This window comes from Dromaius novaehollandiae, chromosome 1, assembly GCF_036370855.1.
Source record: "Dromaius novaehollandiae isolate bDroNov1 chromosome 1, bDroNov1.hap1, whole genome shotgun sequence".
NCBI classification, from domain to species: domain Eukaryota; kingdom Metazoa; phylum Chordata; class Aves; order Casuariiformes; family Dromaiidae; genus Dromaius; species Dromaius novaehollandiae.
Window position 1 is genome coordinate 34,483,432 of NC_088098.1, and position 23,652 is coordinate 34,507,083.

Consider the following 23,652-nt stretch of genomic DNA (forward strand, 5'->3'; position numbering starts at 1 on the left):
ACATTTAAAATCCTAAAATGTAGTGAAGCAAACAAAAAAATCTTGCTTCTCTAAAGGTTTACATCCTTCTGCTTCTTAACAGAAGGGCTTTAATTTCCCGCAAACATAATTTTGGTATAGAGGAAAAATTCTGTAAAGAATAGCAGTCTTCATAGTTTTAAGAATTCTAGGACACTCTCTGCAAAGTACAAATTGCTAAAAATTGTTTTCTAAATCAGTGAATTTGTAGTAAAGAGGCTGAAAAATCTCCTCACTCCTTACAAGAGGCATCCAAGATACAGTTCTATGCTTATGTAAAACCCTTCCTTTTTTGAATCTAGACCATGACTGATTTCATAACAGAGAGGAGGTACATTGCATATAATATTACTTCACACAGGTAGATCTTGAAATGCTGCGTTCCTAAGGTCATGGCCGTAGGGCTGTGAGGATCCCTCTGGATAGCAGTGAGAACTTCTCCGTGTTGGAAGTTAAGCATGTGTCCAAGGACGATGCTGGTAGAGCTGTGTCATTTAGCACTGAACCCTCTAGCTGCTGGCATGGGTAAAGTATCTAATAGGAAGAATTTAGCTTTGCTTCTGCTTGCCAGGAAAGAAGCTAAATTTTAGGTTATAAACCTTACATGAAGGACTGTCTTTTCCTGTATTCCTTTGCAACGATTAGTGGACTCAACTGGACTGGAGCCTCTAGAGTCTACAAATAATAAGTCATAAATAAAATTACTTTGCAAAAGGAAGCCAGGCAGTTCATTTGTTTTAAATTGAGACTTCATCTAAAGCAAAATAGTCCCTTCAGACCCACACGGCAGCTTCTGCCGCTATCAAATTGGTTTGCACCTTAAAAGAAAAAAGGAGGGGGAACAGGGGCTAAAAATGAAAACAGATACAAGTTGTTCAATTTCCTGTTTGTTTAAATTTGTCCTTCGCGACATGCAGATTCATCAAGCTCCTTTCCTGGTGACTACTTCATTAGATTAGTTTAGTTAGGTATTCAGAGGGATTTTTATCTTCTGACTCATAAAATTCTTGTATTCCCCTAAGAATTTTCTGTGTCTGCCTGGAATTTTATATCTTTGTAGATTTAGCTGGACTCTTTGAAGAAGTTGCTTTCTAAATGATTCTACTTTTGAGGTCTCTAAATAGTATCTGAGGAGCCAGCTCAGGAACCGATTCCTGTTTTTCAAGGAAACTGAACCATGCCAGCACTTCACCTCTTAAAATTTTAATCAGAAATTTTCTTAATCTTTTTAAACTTTCTTTCCAGACAATGGTATTTCCACTTGCTGCCCATGCCCTTGCCAAGTGTCCACTTAAGCATACTTTTGTCCAATTCTGGGATCGCACCCCAGTGACTTAATGTTCGAGTGTAGCTTGCAAGCCTGTCCCATCAGGTTTTCATCACTCACTTGCTATAAAGCAGAGAGCTAAGGTTACGAGTATATTGGACCATTTAGCAGTTGATGAGAAATGCCTTTGTATATCCCTTCCCTGTCTTTTTTTCATTCTTTTTGAAGAGGGTGAAAGCCAGGTTAGGCTGGAATTCCAGAACGCTTGTGTGTTCGTTTTCGAAAGGTTCAGTGAATTGAAGATGATGCTTTTTGACATGTGAGTTCCAGAAATTTATAGGGGGATTGTAGTGAGCACTAGCCTGCTTATACAAGAGCTTCGTCTGTGTTTGTTTCCCTGCGTGTGTAAAATGATGGTGCTTGGCTGCCATTTGTTATCAGGGCTAGGTGGTATATTTGAATGTCTTTGAACAAGAGGACCTGAGGTGGGAACCTGAGTGCTGCTTAACTGCGAGTTCAGATTTATTTGGCAAGGTGAAAGCTGAAAGGAATCCTCACTGTTCTGTGCTTTGGGATATGGATATAGCAACATGTGATTTAAAAGGGCAAAGAGGGTGGACTGTTGGTACAGTTAATTGGGTTTCTTCTGAGCTGCCTCCCCTGCTCTTGCTGGGAGCCTCTCAGTGTGCCACAGTGCTTCTTGGGTTAGTGCAGACTGCAGAGTTGCAGCGGTCTGGAAGCCAGTACAAGCTCACTGTTTGTGTGCTGGTTCACAGAAGACTCATAACAGAATTAATAGCACAATTGTTTTGCAACAAGGCACTGAGGGGCCTGGTCTCAAATTTTAAATAGTCAGTACCTCAGAGTAATTACAGTGGGTATTGGCATTTCTTACTACATGCAGGGTCAGTGCTTCTGAAGGGAAAAATCTGATACAGCTACATCTGATGCACCTAACAGGTTACTGTGTTGTTCATTTTCAAGGCCAAAATGATAAGCTAATCACTTTGTACATGGATACGAAGAACATTTAATGGTTGGAAAGGGGCAAACCCTGTGTTGCACAATCAGCAGCCACATGCTCTTTAGAGGCATACTGAAATATTAGAAAGAAGAAAAGGAAGTAGAGAGTAGAATGACACTGTTGTTTTCCAAAAGTTTGGTTAAAAAGCAGAAAAAAATCATTGATAATTCTATTTTTACAGTCTTCTTTTCATTCACACTCCTCTCCCAAATCGCGGTGTTTGAATATAACTTGATCCTGAAACGCAGGTTTAAAATAACTAGCAAGTATATTTATTTATAAAACTACATTCCACAAGTATGTTTACTTATAAAATCAGCAGGTGGAGACAAGAACAAAGATATTAGTTGTCACTCTTCCTGCAGCGCGCTTGCTAGTTATCATCCCGACTGTTTCATGTCACCACCAGGTGGAACTCGCTCTGTGCTAATTCAGGAGTTTTTCCTAGCTCTGCCAGGCTTCCACTTACAGGAGGGCTCCGGCGGGGAGAAGATTCGGGTCAGGCAGGGATCCCCTGTGCGGGCAGCCGTGAGACCGGGGCCGACGAAGCGCTGCCTCCACACGCTGCCATCCTTCTCAAGTGGGGCTTTCTCTGTGGGTTGAAGGATGAGGTGAGGCTGCTGCCTATCGCACCGGCGCTCAGCAATGGGGCTTCGCCCCGCAGGGCCTTAGGTTGGGCTTTCCGATTCGGGCCACTGAGATTTTCTGTCCATTGGACTCTGATAGAAAATCTCTCTCAGTGTAAAAGACAGTCAAAGACAGTCAGGTTGGAAGATCCTGTTGGAAGCTATCTATTCATCTCCTGGAGAAAACACATCCTCTGACTACCAATGTAGACCTTGGCACAGTTCGTTTACTCCATAGCTGGAATCTGGAATTGTTGGAATATTTTAAAATGGTCTTTTCTGACTTTTAGGACAAACAGCTCATCCTCGAACAATTGGAAATAGGGGGAATGGCAGGGACGCCTTCACCAGCTGTTACACATCATCTTTTCCCTCAGAAGTGATGCTCAGTGTGCATTTCCTTTGCTCTTTTTTCTCTCTCTCTTTCCTGCATAACAATGCATTATTCCATTTAAACTGAAACAAAGCCTTTGTCCTTTTTCGCCTTCTGACACAATTTCAGCTCTTGGTAGGGCTAATCCATGTACGGATGATGATTTTTTTATGAGCTCCACTAAAACAGGAGCTCCTTATTCCCTTCAGACTAAGGATTTGTAGAACTGATACACTGGGCCCATCTGTATTGGTTTAAAATAAGCGTAGTGAAATTAGACAGACACTGGCACTGTGAATTACTAACACTAATTTAACATGGATGTTTTCAGATCTCTCTTGTGCCCATTTATTCTGGGGAAAACTTAATTGCAGGCTTACAGTTTTGTGTCATTTTTAAGCCTGGTGAATGCATAGTGGAAGATAAGTAAACAGGAACAAATTTGGATCAGCAGAGCCTTAGTAGCTCACAGAAGGTAACTGTCAGTAGGGCTCCAGTATTTTCATTTAGGATATATACACTTGCGCTGTTCAAAGAGTGTGTGCCTCAGATGTGGCTGTGCGATGACCTGCACCTCAGATTTGCTGTGTGAGGGCAGGAGACCAATGCCTACAGGCAGTGCTGGGCATCCTGCGCACGAGCAGCACATGACGATCTGTCCATGAGCAGCGGATGTTTCTGAGGTGGGACTTCTGCTCTGGCTCAGTTGTGGGACATCTGGAAGGTCCAGAGAAATATCCCAAATTCTTGTACTCCACCTACTCAGGATAGCTGAGCAGAAATAAAGATGATCCCAAGGAAACACAAATATGTGGTAGCCCTGGGTATTACAGAAGACAGCATCTGAAAAGTGTCCCAATAGTTGACAATCTGAATTACAGATATGGCCAGCCCAGCAGAAGGCACTGTATATTAGAGAAGCTTGGGACAAATTCTGATGAGTATGGAGTGTTTTCCTTGAGATATTTGCATCTGTTAAATGATTGCACCTTCACTGCTAGCACGTTGTCTTCCTCCAATCTTTTCCTGCACATTGGGCCATTTCTTTTTTGCCAGTTCTTTCTAAATCTTCTCTTATTTCCCCTCCTGCTTATTGCATCAGATTTCTTTTCCAAGCCAATTATTCCCTTTAGGTATATCTTTACTTAGGGTAAGAGAAAACAAGACCCTGAAGCAAGCTGGATGTTTCTAAACCAGTATTATCTCTCTGTAAAAACATGTAGTGAATATAACTGACTTCAACTGTGACCACTCATATTGTACCTAATTATAACTGCTCTTAGCTCTAGTTGAAAGTAACTGCCATATTAGGAGCAGTTTGTATGCGGCTTGTTTGGTTTATTTAATTTCTTTATTCAAGTAAAAATATAATAGAAGGCAAACCAGGAGAAAAAAAAAAAGAAGAAGAAAATCAGAGATGCTGTCATGTCAGGATTAGCATAGGCACCTGAGCAAATAAAAGAGACCTGTACTCAACTGATCTGTGCAGCAGCCGTGTTAGTGCTTGTTCAGTCTTTAGACTGATCCTACAGGCAAGCTGGTTTTCCCCCACCAGAGTATTAAAGGAGAATAGCTCCTCATAAGATATTTTTTAAGCAGTTTTCCGAGCTGTTCCTTTCCTTGGACTGTGTCACTGTCTACACCATAAGGTTGTGAAGTTTTCCTTTGAAATCCTTCTTGAAGGAAAATGTGGGGTTTAGCAGAAAGGGCACACTTTGCTTTAAAAACCATAACAGCAAGCAAAACAGAAGGTGAACATTATAATCTGAAGTATTAAACTTTTTCCCATTTCAATAGTTTCAGTTTTCAGTAGTTTTCAAAGTACAGCTGAAGTTTTCCACAGAAAACTTAGAGGAAAGGAGGTGTGTGGGGCGCCCAACCCAACAGCAACTCTGAACGACCTGTCCCCACAAGTCATGCCTTTTTTCTGTTTTTGGTGGTGCCTATTGCTGTTGCATCCTTTGGTACTGTACAGTGCAATGTTCAAGTGTGTGTTGTGCAGACAAACCCTTAGGCAGAGGGCAGTGGAAAGCTACCCTGGGTGCTGGGTACAACGTGGCAGTAGCGCCCGAGTGGGCTTTTTGTGAAGCTGCAAAGTGGAGCTTTGGTGCTTCCTGGGTCAGTGATGGCTTCGGGGCAAGGCTCCTCGTGGGGTCTGGGGAGCCTGCAGCTCAACATGAGTTGTTTCTTCGCTGGGAGGAAAACCCTCCCCTGGAAATATTATCTATTTTAAGAAGTACTTAGTTGATAATCTGTTGATGTTAGGCAAAGAGGAGGGTTTTGCACTATCCCTTCATGATGGTGTCAGAAGGGACCCTACTCCACCTTCCTGCAGAGTCTTGTCCTGTGACCAAATTCCCTCACCACAGGTTTGAGGACCTGTTTTCAGTCTACTGTTCAGTATGCTGTTTTGTGGACCTTGGGCAGACATTGCCGTCGGCTAACTGCCTCACTCTAGGCCCAAGTCTTGAAGAAAAATTTTCTTGATGGACAAGAATATTATGTCCCCTTTTAGTTATTTGTGACTAAGTTCTCTTATCAAGGCATCTCGTTCAATATCTAAAGTAAACAGAAGAAAGGGGGCCTTGGTCTTTTTTTTGTTTTTAATCACGGTAATAACTCTTTCCCTTGTTTCAGAACTTTACTACTGCAATGAGAGCCTCTTTGTCGAGCTGTAATGAGGAGGGTGTTGTGTGCTATGGCACTCGATGCTGTAGGCATGTTGCTCAGAAGGAATATAACTGCAAAAGGAAGACAATACAGGCTGCATTTATTTGAGTTAAAAACAATTTCTGCCAGAATTCCATCTCTGTAGTTTTAGTTTTAATATGTACTTGAGCTCTGCCTGCTCTTTACAAAATCTATTATTTCCCCAATATGCATAATACTGTAAGAAAAAATTTTGACAGGTTTAAAAACAAATTAAAAATGTCTGTTATTTGAAGCACCCCAAGACAAATTTTTCAGACGTGTACCTCATCTGTGACTGGTGTTTCTAGATAAACCTGGGCTCTACAGTACAGTCATTAATAATTAGTAGTCATCATCATAATTTCAGTGCTGGACACTGTTATTACAGGATTGCATTTACAGTTCTTTTGATTTTCCCCATGAATACACTACATTTGGATTCCAACTTTTGTCAAATCACTCCCATCAGAAGGCCTGCCATCTCTAGTATTATCCTGACTTACTCATCCCATGTGAAAGTTTCAGTTATTTTAGTGAATTATGCAGATAGTTTGTAAGTATATAGATCGCAAGCTACTTTGCAAGACATTTTTTTTTACCAATACTGCTTTTGGAAGGAAAACAAAAACATTTATTCGAAATTGAATGCTTTAGACTGAGGTTACTAGGTCAACAGTAAATTTTAAAAACTATTTGAGACATTTCTTAATGGCATTTTAAAATTATAGCTTAAGGTTACACTGCTTCACATGATTCTGTTCAGTTCCTTTGATGCTCAAGTTCTACAACTGACTTATGTGTAAGATATATTTTTAAAAACATTAGCCATGATTTAAAGTAACAAGAGATGCTGTTCAGATGAGGGGAGAAAACCGTCCTTTGGGAGGAAGTGAGTTAGGTTCAGTAGTTTTGTTGAACCTGAACCAAAAAAGAAACCATTAGTAACTCAATCTTTGTAAGAAGACTTGAGGAAGATCCCAGCTCCTGCTTACCTGTTGATTTTAACCGCAGTCCAGATATTGGAGATGTCAAAAGCATTTTACAGGAAGGCTCTAAAACAGCCAATATGTATTTAGCAGTATTTTAGAATACAGTCAAGGGATTAAGGAAGCATTTAGGGCAATAGCTGTATTGTGATACAGTTATTAATTGCTAAAGAGAACTGGCCCCAGGTGTTCTTTGCTCTAGAGACATCAGGGTCACTCTTGTTCAGAACAATTCAGATGTCAGATGCGACTGTAGATGCGAAGTTTCAGATCTCCCTTAACAATCCCTTTAAAAAAATATAACCTTCTCCTGCTAACAAAGATATAAATCTGGATGGCATATGTTGTTTCATAGAAAGTTGTTTTGACATTCAGAGCGCCTTAGTGGAAAAAAACAAATACCACCTTTATTTATGGCTTTCACTTTTTTATTTCCCAAGTGAGAAACATAAAGATAAAAAAACAGATGATTGTCTCATAAAAGCTGCTATTACGAGTACAGTTGTTTTGTAAAATTCCCTTCACAGACTGTTCTCTCAGAGTGAGATTTACCTGCTGTGGTAGCCCAACTTTGCTGTTGGAGATAGTGTATTAGAGGTGAACCCTCTCTTTACTTTTATTTCCAAAATCAAGCTTTAGTTTGTCTTCCGCTCCCCCCCGCAACCTTGCTACTACTCTGACACTCTGCATGTTCTGCTGAAAGCCAGCACCCTGTAGTCCTTCTTGAACCTGCATGGTGCTATAAAGGACTGATTATTTTCTTACTAGTGAAATGCATATCTACTATGCAGTCATGTGCTGGTGAGCAAGAATGTTTCTATGCCTCCTTTTGGTTGTAGTTACACTTGGGTAAATTAGATGAACCTGCACTGAAAGTAACGTTACCTCATTGTACAATATTTGTAAGTAAGGCTATTTATTTTGGATTCATCGTCATGGAGATATTATGAAAAATAGCCCAGCCTGTTAGCCAAAAAATGCCCTATATTTATGCAGGCATTGTACATAATAGGAATACGTCACTTTGTAGTTTTACATTAAACTTGTATGTGAGAAGTTACAGCTGTGGATGCCTGTGTCTGTCGGACTGTGTTTCAATAAACCTGTGTGAAGGAAAAAAGTGAAGGCCCTTCAGTTTTACAGCGATTTCAAAGTAGAAGCTTTATCATCTTTTTTTAATCCTATATGCTTCATGTTTTTACACAGATACAGCTTCTCAGTGAAGATAAATGATAAGACTCTATCTTAAAAAGCCTTTGGGTTTTCATTAATCCGTATTAGGTTAAAAGGGAATCAAAATTCTAAAAATAAAGAACATCAGAGAAACAAGGTATTTTTCAGGTCAAGGTCCTCTTTCTTTTCCATCTGGTGCCATTTGGTAGTTCTAACATCTTCCATCTCCCCCTACATTTCCATCTGTAAATAACTCACTGAAGTAAATGCTTGGAATAATTACAGCAAAGAATGATAAAATGCAGGTTGAATTTAATCTTTTTGCCTCTAAAATGAAAAACGTAACTACAAACATCACAGTTACTGAAAAACTGTGGAGGTCTCCAGTCAGCAGGTGTAAGAAATGGGAATAATATCAGAGCATTAGATGCTTTGGGATTGCAATTTGGTGTTGAAAAAAATGTCAAAAGGAATATTAGTTCAGGAGAGGGGAAAAAATGGCCTATCAGGCCTGATTTTCCAAAGCAGCCTGCAGTTTTGCGTCTGCAAATAATTATAGACTCATATTTTAAGTTAGATGTCTAACTGCTTGCATCCATATATTAGGAAGTTGGAGGTCTAAGTACAACTAAATGTGTACAAACTTGCAAAATTGGAAGGAAGTTTGAGATGCTTCTAAAATTGATCAATCAATCAACAGGTAGACCGCTTTCCAAATGTTTATGGGAAGAAAATGTCTTTGTTTATTGCATGAGCATTGCCCCAGGAAACAGTCCTGGAGTTGGCCACAAGATAAAAGTGCATTAGAATTTCCTGGGCTAATGTGAACGAGACAATCTACTCTTGACGGATTTTGATTTCTCTATCAGGAATGCGCAAAAGAGGTTTGACTGTAGAAGACTGCTGTAGCTGTAGTTGGCATTTCAACTACTTTGGCACCTCCATTTAAGAAGGAGGCGAGCTATGCAATTTGCCAGCTGTCTGAGATTGTTAAGTGCTGGCTGCCTGTGCTCTCATGATACCCATCTTGTGCCTGCTCCCTGTATAGGTACCTGTCTTAGGCAGTTCGTTAGTAATACTGACTAAATTAGGTACCTAGAATAAGAGGTCTGAAAGTAACAGATAAAATATCTCTTTTAAATGGTTTGAAACCCTATGGCCAGGGTAGTAAAAACAACATCCAACATACATTACCAGAGCACATGTTTCTGTTCCTTCCTATTCTTCGCTTTTGTTGCCTGTGGCAGCATGAGGTGTTCTCTGTTCTGAAGGAAGTGTCCTTTGACAAAGAGGCATCAACTGCTGTCATCCCTTTGCCAGAATAAGGACCATTATGAAAGCTAAAGATTCAAGTTGAGGGAGGGGTTGAGAAGTTTATAAGGGCTGTGCAACTTCTATGAAATACTTGGTGGAAGTCCCAGAGTGAGAAAGAATAGGATATGACTCAGTATGTGTAACACCCAGCAGCTTAAGATCCCATCTGTTACTCATGCAGGATGAGTTGAAAAGATCTGTCAGTAATGTTCATTTTACACACAGTTTTCCTTTAGCTACTTGATAGTAGGAAGTTTCATTGTTTTATTTACTTGTAGTTTGGGGCTTAGAAAGGATACCTGCTGTGTATCTGAATACCTATTCATCTCTCTGGCTGGCTTATTAACGTACTGGAAACTGGCCCTTAGGACGTAGAGGCCCGACTCCCACGTAAAGGGTCATTAGAGCAAGCACAAACACAGTGAACTCTTATTTTAAAGCTCTCTTATATTGGCAGTGTAATGTAAAGTCACCATAGTGAAAATAAGAATGGTCCCATTTTAAACATCTCTAATTTGATGAAAATTACTGCCCATTACAGTGTAATATTCTCCTTCAAACTAAAGTTTAGGTTCAGGGATAAACGTACTCACAAATCTTGGCTCCTATTCACACAAAAAATGTGCAAATGCCACTTGAAGTTGTTCACTCAGTTAGGAGACTCTCCATCTTGTCTCCTGCAATTACCCTTTGCCCCCTTCCTCCCGGGCCTATTTTTTCTGAGCTATTATGTTTTACCGTCCTTCAAATGATAGCGCTCCTGCTCTTGCTGCCCGTCAGATTTGCTGAGCTAGAGCTGACAGAAATCAATGATCTGTGGAGTTCTGAGTCTAAGCACTAGCATTTAAAAAGGGTCTGTTCCAGGGCACAGGTTCTGCCATACTCAGGATTACTGTTTCTCTCATTCTCCACTCAGCAGAAGCAGGACAGGTCCAGAATGGTCATCTTCTCCACCATTCTTACTTCACTGTGGAAGCACTCCCTGCCCCTGTTCCCAAATAGTTTAAGTTTAATATTTAAAGGCAGGCTGAAGCATTAGTGCGTCGCTAACAGCAACCTAAAACATACGGTGGATCAGCCATTTTGCAGTCTTTTAGTAGCAGGGAAGCAGGCACTGAGGTGGCTGAAGGAAAGGAGCAGGCAAGCAGGAGCCAATAAAGAAAAGGCAAGAAAAGCAGCCGGGGCTTGCAAAGTGGAGGTCACTGCTGTGTCATTTGCCACTTATAAAGAAAGAAAGATTGTACGAAGAACCCACAGGGGTCTAGTTGGTTTTGCAGCATCACTGGGAGTTGCCTGATATGCAGACAAGCAATCTGCTTCTACAGCTTGTTCCTGGCAGCTTTCACAGCAGAGAAAATGGCCTGAGCCATGAGAAGGTTAGCAAACTATCAAATGGGTTTTCCACTTTGGAGAAGGGAAATGAGCCAGCAGAGGGGTGGATATTCCTGGTGAGTTTGTCTTATCAACTCAATGAGCGGTTCACTTGTCTTCCTTTCAAGGTGCACAGAGTGACAGTGTGTCTCACAGTGCCCTTCAGGAGTTTTGCTGTCACAGGGTTTGTTCAGCTTTCAGTCAACCCCCACGGAGGTACTAGTTTGTCACAAAAATGCTGATGCCTGGGCAGCAATGGCATTCAAGAAGAGACAGCATGATTTAGAAGTAAAGGCTTGTACGTCTTCAAGGTTACCCCCTGGATGCAGAGACTGTTTCAGAGTCCCATCTCAGGGAGCATATGTGGTGGTGGGAGAGTCTTTGGAACATGTGTCACATGTAGCAGGAACTAACAGCCTAAATTGAAGTCATTCCAATTGGGTACAAAGGCTACTTTAGGAGGAGCTTGACTGTTTATATAGGTTTCAGATGACTTCATTTTTTAAAAGTGCATGGAATTCATCCAAAGCAAATAATTTCTCTCTGTGTTGAATGGGAAGACCAAAAGGAAAAGTCTGGAGAAAGGAGGATGGATGGTCTTTCTTTAATGTCAAAGCTGACATAAACACATCTCCTCCAAACTGTTCTCACAAGATAACTTTCTCAGCAAGACACAGATTGCTTCAATCTCTGTGTAGCAGCCTTTGAAGCTTCTCCCTTATTGCTATTACAGAGGAGGGAGGGTTGCCTCTGAGAATTTCTGCAGCAGTGAAATGTTCCTCCTCCAAATGCCTTCACACGATGAGATAGTTGGTTGCCCCAAGGAACATGTCTCTTTAGAACTCCTCTGCCATCACACAAGGGCAAGCTGACAGTTAGATATGTCACTCTTTTGCAAAGCATTTAAATCTGAAAAACTGAAAAGGCTTAATCAAAAAATAGTCTGACCAGCTCTATATAAGGCTTCAATTTTCATTAGACAGAGGCCCAGTTAAGGAGATGATGAATGGTGTTGGAGAGGAGCCACCAATTAGGAGACATCAATTTTTCTGTCAACAGGATAACCCTTTTTACAAAACTTGTCATATGTTTATTCCTTTCTGTTTGTGAAGGTATTTGTTTGGCAGGGATATTTTGCACAGAGGGAAGAATTTATAATTAAAAAAAATATGTCACTGCTGCACTGGTTTTGAGGTCCAGGTTCATGGGATATTTTCTGGGTTCAGAGTTCTTGCTCTTCAATCTATCTGCTTGCTATCTGTAACTCTTACACTTGCAATGTTTTGGGGGGAGGCAAAAGAAAAAAACATGAGTCTGCTTGCTTCTGCAGTGAGTTCTGGGGGGAACACTTCTGAGGTGAGTAGGCACTTTGGGGGCATCGGAGTTGGGGCTGGAAATGCCTTCAGGTTGCAGGCTTAGGAATGCTACAATATGTGTGCAGAGTTTCTCAAAAGGGAGAGAAAGATTTTTCGAGCATTTCTTTGTTAAAAATTTATGCCTGCTCTGCTTGCATCCTAAAAAGTGTTCCTCTACATTTAATAGTTTAAAGTATAACTGAAGACATATGGACTTTTTTTCCAATTTACACACTTTCCGTACCCATATTCAGAAAACTTGATAGCTTCCACACCTCCTTTTACTAAATAAGAAATTTTACTCCCTTTACTTACGGGAAACTGTATATATCCTTTATTCATCTTCATGCAGTGATTCACAGCTGCTGCTGTGTTTCTTAATAACTTATTGCAAGGCATTCTATGAAATCATCAGTAGCAAATGCTTAGCAGATACTAGAAGAAGAAACAAGTTCTGTATGCGTGGGCATATCTGTAATACACAGAGAGGAAGAGTATATCTGTGCGTCTTATGATATTTGGCAAGAGACTAAATAAGAGGGACAGATATCTGGTGGGGTGTCAGATGGGCACTGGTAGATGTTGACATGACCTTAAAATGTATCAGGTTCTTATGTGGGAGCCGAACTTCAAGAAGTGGAGCCTATGATGACTGTCTTTTGAGGAGTGGCTGAAAAGTTACAGCTGTGTAATGAGTGTATACTGGGCCACTGAATAGATTCAGATTTCTTTTTACCTGTGTTGTGGACAGCGGGAGACTTGGCAAGCAACAGTTAAAAAATAGAAGGTCATTATTTAAATTATATGTGCCCGTTAGTTGTAAATCAGGTATGCAACCTCATAATCATCTCGTATCAGATCACGCTGCTCAGTGCTCAGATAGCAGCTGTGCTGAAGGTGCATGTTAATAAGTGCAATATTTTTGTTCTGGATGCAGAGAGTAATGCAGACCATCTACTAGTGGTCTGTAATACAGGCATTGTTAGGACTCCACTTAAGCCATGGTCAGCAGGTGGTCTGAAGCACTCATCACAGTTTTGAAATTAGACACAATAGTAGTCATCTCATTGCTTCTAATGTGAGATGGATCAGGCTCCTTTAGTTTAGGCAAAGGTTAAGGTAGGCCGTGGGACTCTAGCTTACAACTTATCAACTCTTTTTTTAAAGAACCTTTGCACTGCAAAAGCATAACACTTCTGTTTCACAAAGTCTTGCTGTTTGTCTTCTGGGTGTAATTTGTGCTTTTTTAAAGTGATGTCAGACTGAATCTGTCTTACCTGAGTGACCATCTTCCTGCCTGAGCTAAAATGCTACTGTTGCTCACAGTGGAGTGCAGGAATCTCAACTGAGATGGAAGATGGGCAGCTACTGGCAACTTGATCCTTGCATGTAAACAACTTTGTGTTTAGGATAAAATGTTCCAAAGTACCTGTATGATTTAGGATCCAAAATCTCCATTTCAGTTATTTTCAGGCTCTGGAGTGACATGAAGATTTTTTCGAAGTGTTATTGATTTTTACAATGTCATCTGTCACAAAGATGCAGTAGCATCTTTTCTTCTTACTTGTTCCTCTTTTCCAGGTTGGCCTTCCTTCTATGATGTGATCAGTCCCAATGCAATTACTTTCACTGATGATTTCTCCTATGGGATGCACAGAATTGAAACATCCTGCAGTCAGGTTAGTTTATAGCACATACAGACCATTCTGATTGCAAAGGCTGCAAAAACCATTACTGTGTGCTGTACTTTCCCTAAGATTTGCAAACCTTTCAGTTCCATTAAATAGTAATCATTGCAAGAGAGCACAATGGGTCGTAGATACAACAGCTGGGTGGAAAGAGCTCAAAGCACAAAGGGCTCACTGGAGTGCACATTGTTGTCTAGTGCAAGTTTTAACAGACTATATGTAAATGATTAGATTCAGTGCTGAGTCTACAAAAATTGTCTTCCTGAAAGGGGTCCCTTCAAAGGAATCCCTGAGCCTTGCCAACTTACCTCCATACGTGAAGAGCTGAGACGGAAGGGGAAGGCGCTGGAGCGATGATGTGTGTGCTGATTCCATCACTGCGCATTACTGTGCAGCGGTGCTAACTCGTTCCCAACACGCATTCCCAGGACATTCTTAATGGTTGCTTCAAACAATCCCATCTGCCATAATAATGAAGTCAGTAGCCATTCAAAATAAACCAAAATTTTCCGTTATCTGTCTCATCCTACTTGCTTTCATCCTTTGTGCTGCCCTCTTCTCTGCAAAGGGAACGGCATAATCATTACCTAGCAAAGGGAGAAGCTGCTGCGTTGGCGTTGGAAGTCACACCCAGCGGCTGGTGGTCCTCTAGCTCCACATGCTCAAATTCCTCCTTGAGAGAAGCAGCAGCTTCATTTGGGCTGTGAGAATTTGCTGTTCTCTTTCCAGACAGAATTGTTGGTAGGATAAGTGATTTCTTCACTGACGTTATATGTGCTCACTAGGCATTCAGTTGTCATATATAAGCGCTCAGAGTGAGTTAAGAAGCTTCCCCAAAAGAGGCAGTATTGTCTTTACGGAGAATCCATTAACTTCTGCCTGGGTAGAGAGTTTGGCCCTACACAGTTATGGCCAATCAGCATGTCTGCTAGTATGTCATGTCTATTAGATAATTGTATTGTTTTTACATTTATGACATTCTTTAGAAGATTCATTTGATACTTGTTTGAAACACCCATTTCCCTAAATTCCCTAGCAAGGTTGCAATGTGACCACAGGTTGGGAATTTCTCACTTTTCCAGTGTTTACTGGAATAATCAGAAATGCAACCACTTTCTTCAGCTCTGCTTGGTAGGGCTGAACAGTGCTAAAAGCAGTGCATTGATACCCTGCTGAGCAGGCTGTATCTGATGACTCCCTTCAAGAGATGGCCGGAGCTCCTGGGTTCACCTTAGTGAAGCCCAAGGAAGCCTGTGGTCAAGCCAAGGAATCTGGGAATGTCATTTACCTTTTGCCAAAAAAAATAGTGCTAGCAGACCCGAGACCAGGAGTATTAACAGCAATCACACACAGACACCATAAACTTAAAGTAAAACCGAAGTCTGAATTTACAGCATAGAGAAAAAAATATGACCAAAGTCACTAGACAATCCAGCAGCAACTTCATACCAGTTATGCTGACTTCCTGGCAGAGTAACCCCACAGGTGATTGAGCCACGCAGGAAAATAGCTTGAGGAGTGGTGAACATCTTTGCAGCCACTGCTCTGCACAGTTAATACCATCACATTGTGTATCCATAACAAAACCATTTCCTCCCCTCCTCTGAGCCCTAGGAATGTGAATCGCACATGCAGCTGCAAAAGGAGCACAATTTTACTGCAGCCTGGAAATGCAGTGGGATTGATATGGCAGGCCTTGGTCAAACTGAGGGGAAATACCCTCTCCCACACCCAAAACCTTATTAATCTTTTTCAGATGAAAAAGTAGTTGCTTTTTCTTTAAATGTCCTTCCACCTGTTTGAGAGAGTTAAAACCCTCTCTTTTGAAGTTCTCCATTAAAGAGAGTAAACACTGGGGAAAAACTGCTGTAATATAAAACAAAGACATCCATGGGATTATCCTAGAAAAAACTTTTACAGGTTTTTGGAAATATATCAGCATAGAAATATTTAAAAGGTCAATGATTAGTGACAGGTAAAAGTTAATTGTAAATGCATTTGAGGAATAGTCTAAAACTGGTTGCATCTCTCTCTCTTTCCTCTTTCTCATTCAAGAGTTCCTCCCCTTGAGGTCTCCCTAGCAATTATTTGTACCTGTAAAAATCAATAAAATTCTATAGTCACAAAATATTGTTTGCACATCGATAGCTCTGAAGAAATTACAGCAGCTGATTACAAGCTGCTTTGCATGGCTCGTGGCAGCATATTAGAACCAGGAGCCTTGAGAGATCCAAGCATCGTGACAGTTAGCAGTGATCCCCCTGCCTTTCCTGCTCCCAGACACATATTTCAGACGCTTTACTCCAACCATTTCATCAGCACGGTGCATTCTGCCCAATATATATGTACAGAGAGAGAGCTGCAACAGATTGTTTCTTTTGGGGAGTCTTTACAGACATTTATATATGGCATGGAAAAATGGTCAGCACCAATGGTTAATGTGTGGGGAGGATGGTTAAATCAGTTCATCCTTTGTACTCTCAGCTGAGGGCCAGGATTATTACGCTGTGATAGAAAGAATTGAATTACGTTTCTTTCAGGGCAGATGAATTATGGAGTTCTCTACAGAGAGCATCTCCACACAAATTTTTAGCGAGGGGTAATCTCAAAGGGCAACAAATTTTGCAGTAATCCAATCCTGGTATGATTCTGCCATCACAAGGAGATGTAATGGAACCTCCTTGAACAGCTTTTCAGATTTTGTGAGGAAAATCTTTTTGATAGATTGGCTGCGTAGTTGACGTGTTTTTGAGTATCACTCCTGGAGACCGTTTCTCTTGACGGTTTTTCTTTTGTTCCATTTCTGTCCATTGGAGAGGGAATGATTACCTCTGTGTAAATGTTAACCTGAAAAAGATCTATTTAACACTTCTAGCCAGGAGATTTTGAAGCAGTCTTAGTTGAGATGATTTAATTAGGATGCTGAGCATTTAGAAGAATACTCTTTTGGGGATTCTAAGTTTTGTTTTGTTTTTTGAGATACGGAAAGGCTCTAACCAGGTGAAATGCCACATTATGAGAGACTCCATTCTTAGAAACACCTCAGACCTGCCCAAAAAGGCTTTCAGTCTCCAGGACAAGGAAATAAAGGAAATGAGAGGTGATGAGGGGAGGAAAGTGTGCCAAGGCAGCCACCTTTCACAGACAAGCCTTAAAGCAGCGTCATTTATATTTCTCGTGCAACTTTCCCTTGCCTTTTCCTACTCTCCCTGTGTTTTTCCCTTCCTGACAAAGCCGAGCAGCTACTTCATAGCCCAACGCTGTTCCCGGTGCTTCTGGACTCTCTCTGTGGACACAATGGGCTTTGCGGGCTGCTGGTGCTCCAGCCGTTTAGGGGGCATGGGGATGACAGCCTGGCCACGGCCTGGCTGCATCACCCAGCTGAAAGGCTGGACTTGGTTGGACTTCAGCCAGCGCTGCAGGAAGGTTCAGGTCCTGTCTTCACATGCCTGTCTGCCCTCCTCCTGCAGCCCCTGACATTTAGCCTTTCACCTGCCATTATTCCATAGAGAAAGGATTTTGATCCCTCCTGGTTGGTGCGAGAGCCTCCTCCAAACTTTGAGAGAGTATAACCTGGACCAAGATTTACCTGCTTCTGTGGGCACCGTTCTTAGTGCTTTGGTGAACTAAAGGCCGTAACAGCAGGATAATGTTAGCAGCATATTAACTGCAGGGTACAGAGCTGCCCTCAGAAACTCATTCACAGTTCAGAATAATCGGTTTTGTCTCTATGCACTTTGGAAACTATGAATTAATTAAACGTTAAGAATAATTCGCAGTCCTTAATTTTTGCTGTCTGACTGTGAGCCCACTAACAGCTCTGTGATCTCAGTTACATCATTCCTGTTCTCACTGAGATCAGCTACTGACTTGAAAGGCCGAGGCTCTTAAGTAAAGCAGCATGACTTTCCTGCTCAAGATAAATATTTCTCCAGTGCAAAGTTTTATTTTTTTATTTCTCATGGCAGGCTGTAAAAATGAACTTGCGGAATTTAAGTGACTAATTATAAGAAGCACTTATTATCCAGATAAGTTGTCAGCCATAATGTGCAGTGATAGTAATCCTTATTTCTGAATAATGGCCAACTGCATCAGCTTCTTCCAAATATTGTAGTCTTCTATAAAGCAAAGGACTGTTACCTTTCTTGCAGACAGGAGCAGTAATGTTCACTGTGCATACCACTGCATGTGTCTGAAGCCAATTCATACAGAACAAAACTGTCATGGGCCATCTGTAGTTTCATATTCCTTGCAAAAAACAAATTCAGCATCATTCCTGTTTGTAAATTACTCCCAGCTAGTGGTCATTCAGAAATATTTTACATTTCTGTACTACAGGTGTTTTTTAATCACCTGTCCTATATACTACAAAAAGTAGTATGAGATGAATAGTAGATGAGATCCATCCCCTCCAGGGGCAAGATGCGGAGGAGCGCCAAGAAGGACCCTGATGCTCTTAGGTTTTGGAAAAACAATAAGCTGTGGAAAGAAGAAGACGTGAGGGCATGCTCTGAAGTGTATCCTTGCTGCTTTAGGTCTTTGTGGGGATTGCCAGGGGGTTTAATGTTTCCCTCCTGAGGGGTGTAGCAGATGGCTGCAGGCTGAGGGATGCCTAGAACTTGGGTTCCCCCTTTCCTACGCAATTATACTTACAGAGTTGAGATGTGGGCAGTGCTGCCCTCCCCACCGTGTTTTCAACTGAACTCCCACCATGAGATCATTACGAGACAGGTGGCTTTTCAGAAATAACGGCCCAACTGGACATATGCAGTAGCACAACAGGAACCCCAGGAAGCCTGGGCTGGCAATCTTAGGCCCCCGTGGTGTCCCAGGTTTCCTGCGTTGCTCTTGTAAATGCAGGCTCTGAATCCCCCTGGAAATGGCAAAGCAGGCGCCTATGAGCTTTCTTGGAACTGTCTGCTAGTCGTTACTCAAGACCGCTGTGACGCCACCACGTTTTGCAGCAACACAGTGATCCTCTATTGTTTTGTTTCAGTGCGGTGCTCACCTGGGGCATATTTTTGATGACGGACCTCGTCCAACTGGCAAACGATACTGCACAAACTCTGCTTCATTATCTTTCAAACCAGTAGACAAGAACAACGCTGGAGAAGGCAGCGGTAACACTCATCCTGCCCAAACAGGCAAAGCTGAGCTGTAAGACAAAGCAAGGCCTGCAGAAAACTGTTCAGATCCCACACAGCTTACAGGGAATGTTTTCAAAATTGCCTGCTATCTTATATCCTAAGAATGTTTAAAGGCTTGAAACCATTTTGCACCATCCTTTTTTCTTCCTCTCTTTTTTGGAATTGAGGCCTTGCTTGCCAGTGCATTTTACTATGTAATTGGATTTTAAAATGTGTTGACTGAATCCGCAGGTTTTCCTTTTCTTTTTTGGACATTGCTTTGGGGAATCCTTAAATCAAGAGGCTTTGGCACCATTAGTTATTAGTTTCTTTTAGTTCTGTGTTACTCTAGGTTTGAAGGATTTTCCTTTTTGTGGGGAGATGGGAACTGTGGTTCTCACCAGTCTATAGGAAACTTCTGGGCATAAGAAAATCCTGAATTGCCAGCACATCTGTTCTTTGTTCTGACTTGCGAGGCATGCAGCCCTTGGTCATATGTATTCAACCATCTTCCAGTATCAACCACACCCTGCAAAAACTTGTGCTTATGGCTGTTCCTTCCCAACTGAGAGAGATAGATGAGATGTAAAGCCCATCCTTTGGCTAATTTTCTGCCAAAATTTCAAGGCTGTGGTTGAACAGATGTAAACATTGTCTCAGCATCTATTTTTTCCCCTTTCTTCAGTATTTAAAACAAGGTTTTAACTAGTAAGGCTCACTTACGCAGGTCGCTAATGAGACTCTCTCTTTTTTGAGAGGCCTGTTCTGCAACTATGACTCAGTTCTGAATTAAAGTTGAAATCTGCAGGGGGGAATTATATAGACAAGTGCAGAGATAAACTTGAGAACTGAAGAAGATGAGGGATGACACTAGGCACTTTATCTTATTGGTCACTACGAGGGTTCAGAAACACGACAGTTTCAGCTAAAAGGGAGCTTAGGAATGCAACAGAAAGCAGGACACCCTTCTAAAGTATCCAATTTTAAATTTAAGCTGTCTGGACGTGTGATGCCTACATGGCCCCAGCCTTTATTTTTGGTAACTACAGTGTGGGTCATGAGTGAGAGAGCTGATTTAACAAATGAATATGAAAAAAGCCTGGCAAAGCTCCAGAAATTTTCACGTTGTGACAAAGTATGCTGCCCCACAAGATGTTTTTCACAGCTGCTCTTAGATTTTATTCAATAAAAGTTAGTCTAGAATTATGCATAATACTGTTCTTTAATCTGTAATGATACAGTATTAGCTAACACCACTTTGCCTTTAAGTGTGGAGTGACTTACCAGATATAGTATTTACTTCTATTAGCAAACTTTGTGACTGACATATTTAGATCTAATTTTGTTTCCAGTAGGAGCAAAATAATGACTGATTTTAATGGAAGCAGGATTGCAGTTTTTATGTCAGTGATAATAAACATATTACCTGAAGTACAAACATCCTTTAGTTAAAATAGGGCTACTGTAAAAGCGTACAGAATGGTCAAAATCGCCTTTTTTAGCAACATAAGGAAGGCATGAAAAACGCATACAATGCCTTAACATAGAATAGATGCAAATAAAGAGGCTAAATATTTAGAGCTAAAACGTTCAGGCTCTGTGGTAGCGAGCACCTCTTCACATGAGTATTCCCCCAGATGTCATGCAAGCAATTGCTCATCAGCAACAGGAAAAGTTGTGCAGACTGACCTTTGATGTTTCAAGGCAGTCAAGTTTCTCCTGGTCCTATTGCTTTTTAGCAATTTCTTACAGAAGGACTGCTCTTATTCCCTGCCTTTATTTAAAGAAAAGTAAGTTTTCGCTACCACATTTTCTGACATAAACATAAAAAAGGCAGCATCTATAAAAACGTGGTACATAAATGTGGTTTAATTCCAGATTGCTGTTGGATTTAAGTGTTATCAAATTTCAGTGTATTTCTGCCTTATGTTAAAGAAATACATTACTTAAACTTCAGTACGCAGTAATGTATGCTGTCCTACAGGAGATTTATTTTTGCAGGATATGGAGTGCAATGAAATGAGTCAATATGGTGAGGTGTATGTGATCTCTGGGAGTTAGACCATTTAACATAGGAAATGCATTGTTCTCTCTTGCGCGCAAACTATACCACAGCACAGTGCAAGGTAAGGCAGATTTCCTTTTATTGCTCTTAGAAGATGCTAGTAAGGGCTGGTATTAAACACTCCAAATTTAGTTCAGTCTGGTTGTGGTCATAACAGAGGAAAGTTGGGAGCTGAGCACAATGTAGAGAATATTTCTGTATGTTAAAATTTTGCACTGTCTAGATGCTTATAAAAACTGAATGCAAATTATATAGAAATAGCAAACTATATTTTATAATCTCTATTGTTACTCAGATGTTTAAATAGCATACCTTAAAATATCATGTAAAAGTCACACATGTTATTTATATATATTATAGATATAAAAAATTGCACATGTTTATATATATATATATGTACACATGCATATATCTATCCAAGTATAATTTTAGCCTTCAGAACCTTTTTAATAACTATAAACCTTTCCTTAAAAGAGTTCAATACTTTTAAGAAATTGAATATACATTTTTCAAATTAAATTTGTTATCATATATTTGTTGCACACAAATATAAAATAAATTTCTTTATAAATAAGCATGATTTTGTTCTTTTTCCTCATTTATCTATCTTTATGGATGTACCCCTAGCTGCAGCTTGCGTTAGGGAGCTGCTTTCACTTGCTTCCCCTTAACTTACAGTCTGTACTGTGAATATTTTATATCCAGCCCTTTATCTCAGGCAACTTTTTGAAGCAGGGGCAAAGCACTGCAGGGTACTAGGATTCCCTGCACTTAGCAGCCCCTGGGAGAATATTTTAAGGAGCCAGGTACAATTGAGATGGGTGAAATATTTAGAGAAGGGCTCAGTTTTTACCTTAGCAAAAGTCTTTGGCCACTTCCAAATGATGCGGTGCAGGGTTTGGTGGGTCCCCCACATGTTGTGGGAGCTCTGCCATGCCTGGGCTTAGTCTGCAGCTGAGGAGTTTGGCTGGAAACTTGGGTTATGTCAAGGACCGGTGTCTACGGGCGCAGATTTGTAATGCCCCGTTGGGAGCAGATTAACATGCTCTGATAAATCGGCTCAACAACAAAGTTTTAGAAGGTGGGTGTGAGGGAGGGCTCCAGGGAGGTCCCTGGGAACCTGAGAGTTACTGGTAGGTTCATTCACATGCTAACTGTTCTCAAATATTATGGGGTATCCTCAGACAGCAGTGATGGCAGGATCAGCGGCACAAGGACGTAGTTAACTAACCACTTTGTGACTGTGCTATTATTGTAGCTACATGGCTTCCATATAATAAAGGCATCGTAACTGTAAGCCTTACTCATGAGCTATGTCAGCTCTCATACACCAGCAAATATGGGGGGTGTGTGTGAAACTGGTTAGACCCGAGGCCCTACCGCAGGGGCTATAGCATGCGTCCCCGTGCAGATGGTGACACAGTGACAGATTTATACATCACTCCAGGAAAGGAGGGAGGCCCATGCTGTGGGGTAACACACAGGCCTCTTTATTTGTACTCACAGGTGAGGGGTGTTTGTCTAAAAACTTTGTCATCTCTCAGGATAAAGGCAAGCTAAAACTGAAGTGCCCGAGCCTACGTCCAGTGGCCCAATACGAGGCAGAGATAATAACGACCCAGGGGATCAGGCCTGCAGGCCTGCTAGCACCAGGCATGAGACATATTCTTGCCACCTTAACAGCTGACAACAATGGAGCTTTCTTTGGCACTGGATAAGCTCTATTTTATTTCCTCTCCTCCCTTACCCCAAAGGATGGCTTTTTTCCCCTATGTTAAATAAGACAGCATAATAAGTCAACCTTTCTACTAGAGTGGCTTTGAAGAACCCATAGTCACAAACCTGATGCCAAGTGTGGATGTGGATGCTGGTACTCTGTTGACTGTACTGAAATGTCTCGCTCTTAGCTCCCTTGGCCTTGCTCTGCTGTCCATTTACCCCACTGAATTTGGTAGCAGTTTGGCCTGCAGAGCAGCTGTGGGGTTAGTCCTTCTCTGACAGAATACGTGATGTACATTCATTTTTTTTCCTGTTCAGAATATTACAAAATGGCTGTGGTTAATGTCAGCGCATGGCCAGCAGTTCACAGCTTCTTCACCTGTGGTCTGTGAGAGGATGTGAAATAGAAAATATAAGCAACTTTTCTGGTCCTAATTCAGAGTTTCAAAATCATGCCTTCTCTCTTCCCATCCTTAAAGCAATGTTAAGGGTGGAAATAACACAAATGACAGCACATTAAGAATTAAAATCAGTGTGCTCTATATCCATTTGTGAACAGAACAAAAGGCAGCGTATTTAGTGGCAGTAGAAGCAAATTCATGAGCTTCCAAATTCAGTAGAATAAAAATAAAATGTTGTTTAGCTCCTTGGTAAATTGAACTAATAGTTCTTGTTTTACTGACTATTAAAATGAGGCCACCTACAGGTCTCACCATAAACCTGCAAAAATGTTTAATCCTGTGTATCTGAATAGCTGCATTCCAGTCTTGCTCGCTTCCCCTTTATTATAAAGAGAAGTGATACATCCCAGTGCCTGATTATGCTTTTCAGATCAAAGCCATGACAGCAGTCAGTG

General features: G+C 41.1%; 1 protein-coding gene across 4 annotated transcripts in view; it reads left to right on the forward strand.

Moving 5' to 3' along the window:
- MSRB3 (methionine sulfoxide reductase B3) overlaps positions 1 to 21,651 on the forward strand; it is a 96,278-nt gene extending 74,627 nt beyond the window's left edge. For all 4 annotated transcript variants that reach the window (XM_026092386.2, XM_026092387.2, XM_064508684.1 and 1 more), the window contains 2 exons: positions 13,780 to 13,877; positions 18,883 to 21,651. In XM_026092386.2, coding sequence (XP_025948171.1) covers positions 13,780 to 13,877; positions 18,883 to 19,047 — 263 coding nt within the window. In that variant the 3' untranslated portion in view covers positions 19,048 to 21,651. The remainder of the gene's footprint in view (positions 1 to 13,779; positions 13,878 to 18,882) is intronic.
- The last annotated feature ends 2,001 nt before the right edge of the window (positions 21,652 to 23,652 follow it).